The sequence below is a fragment of the Corylus avellana genome, chromosome ca7 (genome assembly GCF_901000735.1).
Source record: "Corylus avellana chromosome ca7, CavTom2PMs-1.0".
NCBI classification, from domain to species: domain Eukaryota; kingdom Viridiplantae; phylum Streptophyta; class Magnoliopsida; order Fagales; family Betulaceae; genus Corylus; species Corylus avellana.
The window spans coordinates 1,240,136-1,252,168 of NC_081547.1; the positions used below are offsets into that span (position 1 = coordinate 1,240,136).

Below are 12,033 nucleotides of genomic sequence, written 5' to 3' on the forward strand. Positions count from 1 at the left end.
CCAAATTAAAATAAAATTCATTAATGAATAATAAACAAAGTATTAACTAATTAAAGTCACTTAGCAAAAGGAAAATAAGTCATGGGCAACACCATTATAAAAAAAAAAACCGCTTAACCGGACCGGACCGGACCGAATTTCGGTATACTTTTTTTAACCGATAAGGATATCGGCATATCGGCTACGGTTTATATCGGTTCGGTCGAAGCCGGTAGACGGCCGGTTAAACGGTAACGGTTAATTTGCCCACCCCTAGTTTCATCATTATTTTGAGTTGGAGTTATAATGACAAATTCTATTCCTCAGAAGTCTGAACCATTTATTTAGGATAAAATTTTATTGGGGTCAGTTGTTTAGGCTTAGAGAGGATTTCTTTTTAAATGTATTCGCTATATTTAGGAAGTTTAAATTCTTTTCTTGCCTTGTTTTTTCCCAATATATTGATCGATATTATATACATATGGTATGTATGTGTGTATGTATTTATGTATTCTTATTGGTGACCCATATGTTCGCTTCATAAGAAGTTTCTTAATTTGATAAATTTTGAGCAGGTCCTAAAGGGTCATATTGATCTGGGTAATGCTCGATTTCCTAATGGAACAAATGGTATTGGAAGCCCTCTCTTTTTTTTTCCCCACTTTTGTATGTAAAAATTTTTCATATTTAAATGAGCATCTTTTTTTAAGTGTATGTTTGTAGATCTGCCAAATTTGAAGATAATGAAATGTTTACATCTATTTACTTTTTCAGGTCAAGCCCTGGACATTCTTGCTCGAATTCCTTTGCGGATGGATGGTCTTGATTACCGACATAGTACTGGCCATGGAATTGGGTCTTACCTAAATGTTCATGAAGGTAATTGATGAATGACAACTTCTGGCTTTTCGCTATTCTCTACCCAGTTTAATTTAAGTGCTTGTTTTTTCTTTGTCCCTTTATTGTGCAGGACCTCATATGATTAGTTTCAGGCCTCAGGCTTGAAATGTGCCACAACAAGCATCCTTGACTGTAACAGATGGTTAGTGTCATTGCCATTTGTTATCATTCTGTTACGAAAATAACAAAGCACTAAAGACGATACTTAGGACCCCTATACATAGACTGCCAATCTTATTTTGTTGATTCCATCTGGGAAATCTAGGCAGAGTGAGTGGCAGACATAGGTGTTCATGCTTAGAAAGGACATATGTGATAACTACCCTTTAATTTGTACTACTATCCCTTTTAGCAACAATGCAAAAAATGCTCGGGAATCTCAAATTTTCTGTTTCAATTTAGTTTATTTTATTTTAATTTACTGGGTTCTTTTTCTTGATGGGCAACCTGCATCCTGCCGTGCATTTACTTGTTCTTTGAGTTCTCAACATGTATTTTGCTGGGGCAAGTTTGGTCCCATGAACCTCTGGGACAATAATCCACACTAGTGGATTAGTCACATGCTCCAAAGAGAAGCAGTCATTTGACTTGCTGTTATAGTTTAAACTAAATCAGAAGTTTGGTATCTCCTTATTATATGCTGGTTCTGGATTTGTTTCTCCAACTCAGTTCTTTTACTTTTTCCTGAAATTTGAAAATGTTTTTTTTACTACACCATTGCAAGTTTTATAACTATGCATTGTAATTACAATTCTCAGAACCTGGTTACTATGAGGATGGAAATTTCGGTATAAGATTGGAGAATGTGCTTATAGTCAAGAAGGCCGACACAAAATTCAACTTTGGAGACAAGGGTTACTTGTCCTTTGAGCACATAACATGGGTAAGTTTGTGATACATTCCTATTGAAAATCATCTTGTTTTTCATGTGTTTTTTTAATTTTTTAATTTATATATGCCTATCACATAATCATAGAAAAATAAATGTGTAATCATATGATGATGTGATTAGCACATGAATTTTGAAGTTTGATATTAGAGGGACATTGCAACAAACCTCATAATTTAAGAGGTTGATTGCTTAAATTTAAAGTTTAGGAAGACATAGGAAGTGGTCGCATAGTTTTAGGTGGGAAAATGCATTACCCATGGTTTTAAATTCTCTTTACCACCCATTAATTTCATAGCTCATCAATTTAAAAGGAGTGTTGATTTGCTTTTGGCTGTTGCAACTTGCAAGAGTATTTAAGTTTACTGTAATATGATTTGCGCTTCGTGTTTCCCTACATTTGTGTGTAAAAGACAAGAAAGTAAATTTATAATTCCAATGTGCGCTTGCGAAGTCTAGAGTTATGCTATTTGCGCAATGGTTTGTGCACAATCCATACGGGATACAAATATGCACTATGATTGTGAATTATTAATTGTTATTTATTTATGATGATTCATTTTATTTCCAGGCACCATACCAGAGAAAACTGATTGACTTGAGCCTTTTAACTTCTGAAGAGATAGATTGGCTTAATAGCTACCATCTGAAGTGTAGGGATGTTCTCGCCCCCGTTCTTGACTAAATCAGAGAAGGCATGGCTGAATAAAGCCACCGAGCCTGTAAGCGTTTAGGCCATGGAAAAGAGATTGGTGCTAAAGCTTGCCATGTACACGGTGATTTTAATAATTTGCTTGATATCTTTGGACCTTAGTATTCCTTATGCTTGAGTCAATCTACATGCTGCTTATGATTTCGAAACTTTAATTGGCTTTTTACATTAATTTAGGATATGCCAATTCCCAGAAGGTAAGATGATGGAAGAACTTTTTTATGTTTACAATAATGTTATATACCTACCAAATTTTTATCCTATAAGGAGATCTAAACACCCCCTCCCCCTTTTTTTTTTTATTTATCCTAAGGGTTAGCTTAATCGGTTGGGATACCTCTTAAAACATAGGTCACTAACTTGAATCTCCCCCCACCCCCTCCTCTCCTCTCCTTGTGCGGACAGATAAAAAAAATAAAAAATAAAAAATAAAAAATAATAATAAAAATATATTGATCTAAGGATTAGTTGAAATTACCACATAAATCTTGTAAGATAATTGTGAGATAAAAATATAGTAAAAAATATTAAAACAAAGTGGAAGGAAAAGTACGGAAGAGATTCGGTCGTCTATCAAATTTAATGCTGATAGTAGTAATAATTTGCACTTCATGCTGATGGTTGAGCACCCTAAGCACAATTTAACCTTGGCTTTTAAGGGCCACTTTAGACCGTGACTACAAAGAGAAAGCTTGCTTTTTAAAGATTTCTATTAAATTTAGTAGACGAAACTATTTTTTATTTTCTTATTCAAGTAAATTGTACAATTGTCTTCGACTCTTTCTTATCTTTTTTTCTATGCCATTTAAATATTCTTTCAAATAAATGTTAAAAAAGAGAGGAAAGAAATGAAAGAGAGCAATTTTCTTAATAAAATAATGGTAAGGAAAGTAAAACTCCTATTCTAAATTTAGGATAATACTTTGGTTTCCTTTGTTTGGAGAACACCAAATGAATGTGTTGTATGAAGCTTTTTAGAATTTAACAAGCTTGTTACTAGTGTTTTGACAATTCAATAAGTTTGCTTTCACCATGTTGCTTTCTGTCAATGTTTCGTCCAATAATTTAAGAAATCAAATGATCTATTAGAATCAGTCCTGTATTTCATATATCTCATTTCGTCATTTATTAAAAATATATCTTATTAATATGGACAAGCTTGTTACTAGTGTTTTGACAATTCAATAAGTTTGCTTTCACCATGTTGCTTTCTGTCAATGTTTCGTCCAATAATTTAAGAAATCAAATGATCTATTAGAATCAGTCCTGTATTTCATATATCTCATTTCGTCATTTATTAAAAATATATCTTATTAATATGGACATAACCACATCAACTCATATAATATTACACGGGATATGCCACACAAAAGTAGGTACTGCCAGCCAATGTATCCCCATCATCAGCCATTGCGCTAAGAAAACAAATAAGTAAACATACGTAAATCCCCCCATTTGCTAGTGGCTCATGGCGAAGGCTTCACTTTCGTGCATTTGCTTTGCCAATTGAGACACGACATTGAAAGAAGTACCACCCGAAGTCAAAGCCTTTTCCCCGCTGATTTTAAGCTCCTTAACTCTAGCCCTCATAGCCTTCCCTTCTGGTTCCTCCATAACTTTCCTCACCATTATCTCAATCTCCTCCCTTCCAACCACTCCTTTAGTCGGTGCAATCTTAGGTCGCAGAGCCACTCCAACCTCCTCAGCCAGTTCCGTAGCATTCATTTTCTGCTCCGCGTAGAGAGGCCACGCTATCATCGGCACACCGCTTAGTATACTCTCTAGAGACGAGTTCCACCCACAATGTGACAAGAAGCCTCCCGTAGATCGATGGCCCAGGATCTCCGATTGTGGAGCCCACTGTGTGAACACCAATCCCAAACTGTGGGTCCGCTCCAAGAACCCATCGGGCAAGTAGTCTAATGCATTATCGCCTGTGTCTGCGGACGCATCCTTCTTGCTGGGTGGGCGTAGCACCCACATAAATCTCTGTCGGCTCAGCTCCAGCCCCCAGGCCAGCTCGGTGATTTGCTGTGCCGAAAGAACCCCAAGACTCCCAAATGAAATATAAAGCACCGACTCAACTGGTTGCTCGTCTAGCCAATCCAACAACTGGCTCCTCGAAGCGGGTGGTCCAGCCGCTCTGATGAGCGGCCCAACAGCGTAAACCGGTGCCGATCCGTAACTCTCTTCCTCCCTCATGGCCGTAAGCGTGGTGGCATCCAGATCTTCCCACGTGTTCACCAAAACCCCATCGCTCTTGCGCATCTCCGACCCCACCTGTAGGAAGGAATTGTATTCCGGCTTTGTCCGGTTCATCATCGGATCAACCAAATCTTCGGGGCGAACAGACATGCAACCAGGGAGCCTTATCGGTTGTTTCTGATCAACGTACTCTCCTTCCACCTCCTTGTCAAGGATTGGCGCGTATAACATCAACGCAAGGGGCCACGCAGAGGTAACAAATACGTACTTCAACATGTGAAACTCCTCGGCGACTTCCAGTGCCGGAGTTCCCAAAACATCGACGAAGAGGGCGCTGGGGGTGGGCTTCAGGGTGGAGATTTCGGACCGGAGAGTTGGCCTGATTTCGCGCATAACGGAAGCTAGGCGTGTGAAGATCGGAGTACTGGGTTCGACTTGGCCGGAGAGGTTCACGGGTGGGAGTACGACGATGTCTAGGAGTGTATTGGCGTTGGCTGATTGGATGAGTTGGGATTCGCCGGGTGTGGCCTGATATTCAAGGACGACGAAGAAGGTGACTTGGAAGCTGTGATCTGTGACGAGGCGATTGCCGAACTCAAGGTCACAGACAAGGTGGCCAACGCCGGGGCTGGAGACTATTACTGCATGTGGCTTTGACTTTGAGGTTTCCATGGAAAAGATGTGGAGATGGATGTTTTGCAGCTGCTTGCTTTTGGTTGCAACTTAACATGCAATCCCCACCGACTGATAAAGCTTTCCGACGTGCACTCACCTGTAACTGTAAGTCAATTCTATATTATTCAACCATTTTTATAACCAGAAACATTTTGACTCAATTTTTTTTTTATTTGATATTTTTTTAAAAACAAAATAAAAAATAATTCTTTTTTTAAAAATAATAACTGTCTTTTTTTATTTGATATTTTTTTAAAAAAAAAATGGTATTTTTCTTTAGAATAATGACATTTTTTTTTTAAAATGACTATTTCTTTTTTTTTTAAAAAAAAAATACCAAATAAAAAAAAACACATTGTATGATATTACTTCATATATATATATATATATATATATATTTTAAATGGCTACATAAGATTAAAGTTTGACCAAAGTTAAGTTAAAAAATATGTCACTATCGTTCCTTTTTTATAATTACCTATAGCTCAAGTTGTGTAACTAGACTATACATTACAACTTAAGCCGAATAATTCTATAAGTCATTCTTATCTTTATCTTATGTCACTATCACTCTATAAATGAAGTGGCTTTTAAAATCAGCATTTAATTAAAATTTAATAATGATCAATCACAAACCTAATAGTAATTTTAAAAGTCATATTATTTTATCTCAAGATATAGATCAATTGGTTAAAGACCACGTTTTATGAAGTAAAGATCACTAATTTAAATTCTCCTCTTTTATATATAAATATATATCAATTTTAAAATGACACCAAATAAACATAAGAATGCCTTCTATCATTACTTTAAGAAGCCGCCATACACTATTGAGAAGCAGCCGCCCTTCCTCGCACAGGCTATTTGGTGCAACGGTCAGTCAACCGTTTTTCATTCTAATTTTTTAGATGAAAAAAAACAAAAACAAAATTCAAGCCAGGGACAAGGATAACAAAAGTTGGAAGGTGCAGCCCAACAAAAAATAAGAGGCATAAATAAATGCTAGAATATTCAGGAAAGAATAAAATAGTCCATTCTTGAATATTATCCGACCAAAACTTCGGATTTGGAGCTATCCCCTCTAGCAGCACGGCTTGCTTTCAAAAGCTTCTTTTTCTTAGTTCTTTTTCTCAGTTCGAATGTTCTTTCTCCCTATTGTGAGGACATCTTGTTGGGTCATATTTTCTCAACAAATAAACAATAACTCAAGACCCTCAACACCTGTCACCAATTAGTCAACGGATCAATAGTTTATTTATTTAACAAACAGCATAAACACGTAACTTCACAAAAATAAATTAACCAACTATGCTAACACCAAGTACCAAGTGTCATTACCACCATGAATCACTTTGCCCATATGATACATCATGGATCCTCAGCAATCAATATCAAAAAATCAGCACCATATCACCTTCCACTAAGGTGGACACGTGAATTCTCAGTTGACAAGTTGCTACCAAACCTCTATAAAAGGGAATCTCCACACTATTCTAAAGGGTTGGCTCTTCAATCTCTGAATCTCTTTCTTACTTAAGCTCTTATTGTGAAACATATCACTGACTTAAGCATCAAAGAGCCTCTGCGGTACCCGGCCCGGAGACCCTTTAACACTCTTACTATTTTATAGGAGCTGAAAATTAGAGACACCATAAAGAACGAAGATCACACCATGTGGAGACTGTTGTACGGAAAAATCGTGCATCAACAGTTTTGCACCGTCTGTGGGAACCGACTATGTTCTTATCAAAATCCACTATGGTGATGATCTTACGTTCTGGCAATATATCAACCAACCAAAATCAAATTTGTATAGATCCATACCTTCAAATCCCAAATCCAGTCGTGACAATCTGCGATGACGGATGTCATTTTATTTCGAATCAAAATCTTGAAAAGATGAAATTGCTCTTAAGGTTCTTCTCAGATAAATCTAACAAAGTACAAAGCTCAAGAAACTCAAGAAAAAAAAATCTACTGTTCGCTGATATATATATATACACCATATCCTTTTTTATTTATAGTGTAAGGCAACCCAGAAAGGGACAAAAAAATATCTCTGATATGTTACACTTGTCCTTTTTGAGGAAAAAAGAAGAAAGACAAAAAAGCTATGCATGAACCTTCAAGGAAGCTTGCAGCAACAAAAAAAAAAAAAGAAAAAAAATTGAATTGTTTCTTAATTTCTTATAGACACGTGGAAGATAAGTGCAAGCACTGTGTGCCATGTGGCGTCAGAAGATATTTCTTCTTTGATATGTGTGCGTTCACATACAACATGCGATTGTTTTATTTTTCTCAAAACTTTGGAGAAAATGTTTCGCCGAGAAGTAGAGGACAAAGTACAAAGTTTTTTTCCAAATTAGGTTGAAGGAAGTTGGAATAAAAATTCATGAGTTTTCCTTTAAATTTATATGCATCTCACATGTTATTAAAAAAAGTAGATATATGTCATTTTTATAAAGTAAGTTGAAGGAAATTTTTTCGACCTAATTTGGAGGAAAACTTTGTCCTTTTATGTTTCCGATCATTGTTTATATATGAAGGGGTCAGTACTCTTAGCCAAAGAAGCATTTCAAATCACCTCCACTTAAATATTTCTTATCCTCGATCTGATGGAATATTTTGTTGAAATCGTGTTTGTAGTTTCCTCTCCCTTTGTCCCTCTTGCGTTGGAAAAAAAAAAGGGGGCGGAGGGTTTGAAATATTTTTCCTTTAATTGAAGGGATTGTCTTTTATGAGATTGGATTCTTAAGGAATAATTTAATCGACTGAATACAACCCTTTCTAAAATGAAGGTTATTAGATCGACTTTTCCACCGCCTTTTCTTGATAGACTATACTGACATGTAAATAGGTTTGTAACATTTACACGAGGACTCAAAAAAACAAAAAAACAAAATTGACTTAAAAAAAGATAGACCCACATGATGAGAAGCCAAGCCCTTTAAAATCAATGCAATTTTTCTTAAGGACAAGTCTCCAATGATGAGTCGATCACCCATATGAAAAAGTCCCGGAGAAGAAGGAAAAAATGATCCATGTATAAGGATATTCTGGCCGAACGACGACCATCCCTCCAATGAATGGAAATATACTTCGGACAACTGTCCGGCCAAGATGTTTTTGAAAGCATTAAACTAAATTAAAGGAAATATATATATATTGTACATAGTAATACACGCATGTCTAAAATAGTTTCATAATTCAAAGAAATATGTTTTTGTTGATATATAGAATTAATAATAGCACGATCAAATTCAGTCAATGGATGCCTGCAAAAGAATAAAAGCAATTGAAGACTAGTTGTTGGGGATTGCTAGCGATTTGATGCTTCGATCAATTAATTAACAAAGGGAATTATGAATATAACTGGAGTTTCCAAAAATTTAGTATATGAGAATGGGTGTACGTAGGGTTGTACCCATAATAATAATATATATAATATGACATAATTAATTCCCTTATTTTATTTTATGTTTTCTATCAATTCATGACAATCCCTTCATTAATTTGAAATCAAAAGCATCATTGTTGTGATGCTTGTACCCATTTGTAGGAATTTTATATAAATTGACTGTAGCAAATTTGTGTCCGTATATTTATCGGAAATAACCCAAACATGCAGCAACCCTTTTGTCTGTAAGTTGGACGCCAGATTGGAAAATTTCCTTTTGTACTTGGCATTTTCTTGATCTTTAATTCATTGTGTGCCTTCATCCTAGATCCTTAAAATAATAGGTCTCACCTCTCAGCATTCAGCAATCGTATGCTCTTCTGGAGACTTGCAGCTTTATTATCCTATCTCGAATCTTAGCTAGGCTCTTAAGTCTACTTTCTTCACCCGGCCTTTCAACGTATATATCAGTTTTTTATTTTTATTTTTGTCTAAATCGGAAAAAACGAGGAAGATGATTTATGAGTCCAGCTAGCTATGCGGCTGCTAAAAGCGTTGGACATATATTAAAAACAAAAATAAAAGATAATTTTGTTTTTTTTTTTTTAATTAATTAAATTTTTATGAGTTAATATTTAGTTTCTAATACCTCAAAACTTATTTTTGGATTCAAAATTAAACCCTTTAAAGATGATATCACTAAAAAGAGATTCAATCATCTTAAATTTAGTGTTAATACCTCAAGTTTAGATTTAATCTATAATACCTCTATTCTTCAATTAAAAAAAGAAAAGAAGAAGAAGAAGAAAAAGAAAGGAGCAAAATATCTTATGCTTGGCTGCCTCAATTTGACCGCCGAAAACCTCTATTCTTCTTTTCTAGTCTAGTGGCCCGTCAAGCGTGTGGAATTGAACTACTAGATAGCAATTACTATGAAAATTACTGGACATTTCTTTGTCAAAAATTTACAACCAATGGCCATAAGCCTTAAATAAACCACTGGATCATCTATATACAACGCTTCTTCTATCACAGTATACTAATGCTGTAGTCCTTTGATTTTCATCCCTACTTACGTTTTTCTCTAAGCTCAAATCCATTGCAATTTTCGTCCTTTGATTACTTCATCATACCAACCATGGATATCTCAAAGCCACATGCAGCGCTGCTGTCTAGCCCCGGGATGGGACACCTCATCCCCGTCGTGGAGCTCGGCAAACGCCTCGTGACCCACCACAACTTCACCGTCACAATCTTCGCCGTCACTTCCCCCATGTCGCCGGCGGAGTCTGATGTTATCCAGTCTTGCATGAGCCCAAAACTCTTCGACATCGTGCAACTCCCACCGGTTGACATCTCCGGCCTAGTTGATGCAAACTCTCAGATTGTTACACAACTCTCAGTCATGATGCGTGAAGCCCGGCCAGCCATCCGTTTGGCAATCTCTGACTGGAATCCCCGGCCAACCATGCTTATCGTTGACCTATTTGGAACTGAATCTCTTCCCATAGCTGATGAACTTGATATGCCCAAGTACGTTTACATCGCTTCGAACGCATGGTTTCTTGCTTTGACCATACGTGTGCCATTCCTTGACAAAGAGGTAGAAGGAGAGTATGTTGACCAAGTAGAGCCGCTGAGACTCCCCGGTTGCAAGTCGGTGCTGCCCGAAGACGTGGTTGACCCGATGCTGGACCGAACTAACCAGCAGTATTTTGAGTACGTAAGAATAGGGTCTGAGATCCCATTGAGTGACGGGATTTTGTTGAATACGTGGGCGGATCTGCAGCCCACGTCACTTGCTGCGATGAGAGATGAGGATCTCTTGGGTCGGGTCATTAAGAGCCCGGTTTACCCTGTTGGTCCTTTAACAAGAACGGTCTCCGCTTTGGATGATCCGTTAATGTTTGATTGGCTAGACATGCAACGCAGCGAGTCAGTGATTTACGTCTCGTTTGGAAGTGGTGGGACCCTTTCATACGAACAAATGACCGAGATAGCCTGGGGGTTGGAGTTGAGCGAGCAGAGATTCATTTGGGTGGTACGCCAACCCTCCATTGGAGCTGCCGACGCCGCTTTTTTCACGGCAGGGAACGCATCGGGTGGTGATGACCCGTTAAACTACTTGCCGAATGGATTCTTGACACGAACTAAAAATGTGGGCCTCGTGGTACCCCTGTGGGCCCCGCAAGCTGAAGTCCTGTGCCACCCATCCGTTGGTGGGTTTGTGTCACACTGTGGGTGGAACTCCGCCCTAGAGAGCATCACCAACGGAGTGCCAATGATCGCGTGGCCGCTCTACGCGGAACAGAGGATGAACGCTACGTTGCTGACGGAGGAGCTTGGTGTGGCCGTCCGGCCGAAGGTGTTGCCGTCGAAGAAGGTGGTGGGAAGACAAGAGATCGAGAAGATGGTGAGGACGATCATGCAAGACAAAGAAGGGCATGCTATAAGAGCTAGGGTCAAAGAGCTAAAGCACAGTGCTGAGAAAGCTTTGTCAATGGATGGTTCCTCATTCAATGCACTTTCTGAATTGAAAAATCATTGTTCCATGAAAGCACGTGCTCCATGAGTTCCCAGAAACTCTCAGTAATGTTTTCTACTTCCTTTATTTAATCTGAAAGTCAGAATTTCTTTTCGTTGTGATCATCTGTAATAATTTGGGATGATTGTTGTGATCAGATCACAATTCTGATACAATAACAAACCCAGTGTCTCTAAGCAAAAATAAAAGCGTGTGGAAGGGGATTCAAAAGCTTCGGAGGTGATTCAAACGCATAAAGATTGGCGTTTATATCCCAAATTGGGCTGTACGTATGAGAATCATAATAAATCCACCATATTTTTGTGTCAACGTACATAGCAGCCCCAATACTACCCTTTGGCGGCTTTTACATCAGATTTAGAAGCCTTTTCCACCTTTGTGACGGTTTTACTTAAATAACACAGTCCTTTTTATATATAGGTTGCTCTATTTGAGATTCCAACACGTGACATGTGTGAGTGGTGCTGATTCTAATACTATTTTTAGGTACGTAACTGTAACACTCCGCCACCTCCGTTTTCAGTGGTGTTGATGTTTGAACTTGGAAATTTTATTTTGCTTTATATATATATATATTTATGTTATGTTTTTGTGTTGTTGCCTTTTGTGTTATCTAAACTGGGGCTTCAGAGTCGATGTCTGTGTAAGAAATTTTTTTTTTCCACATTTTTGGTCTTCTTCCAATTCTTCCACCTTTTTGGTCTTCTTCCAATTCATTGAGGTATCATGGT

At 37.6% G+C, this 12,033-nt stretch overlaps 2 protein-coding genes and 1 long non-coding RNA gene across 3 annotated transcripts; 2 read left to right on the forward strand and 1 right to left on the reverse strand.

The window, feature by feature from the left end:
• Positions 1-952: 952 nt before the first annotated feature.
• On the forward strand, positions 953-2,434 carry LOC132186057 (uncharacterized). The gene is made up of 3 exons (XR_009440698.1): positions 953-1,021; positions 1,638-1,762; positions 2,340-2,434. It is a non-coding gene; the product is annotated as an uncharacterized LOC132186057 (long non-coding RNA).
• A 1,298-nt stretch (positions 2,435-3,732) lies between these two features.
• On the reverse strand, positions 3,733-5,463 carry LOC132188516 (anthocyanidin 3-O-glucosyltransferase 5-like). Its single transcript, XM_059602997.1, has one exon. It carries the CDS (start codon positions 5,355-5,357, stop codon positions 3,939-3,941), a length of 1,419 nt encoding a protein of 472 aa, XP_059458980.1. The 5' UTR covers positions 5,358-5,463; the 3' UTR covers positions 3,733-3,938.
• Positions 5,464-9,612: 4,149 nt separating this feature from the next.
• Positions 9,613-11,785, forward strand: LOC132187338 (anthocyanidin 3-O-glucosyltransferase 5-like). Its single transcript, XM_059601623.1, has 2 exons — positions 9,613-11,346; positions 11,723-11,785. The coding sequence occupies exon 1, from the start codon at positions 9,896-9,898 to the stop codon at positions 11,327-11,329; it is 1,434 nt and encodes a 477-aa protein (XP_059457606.1). The 5' UTR covers positions 9,613-9,895; the 3' UTR covers positions 11,330-11,346; positions 11,723-11,785.
• The last annotated feature ends 248 nt before the right edge of the window (positions 11,786-12,033 follow it).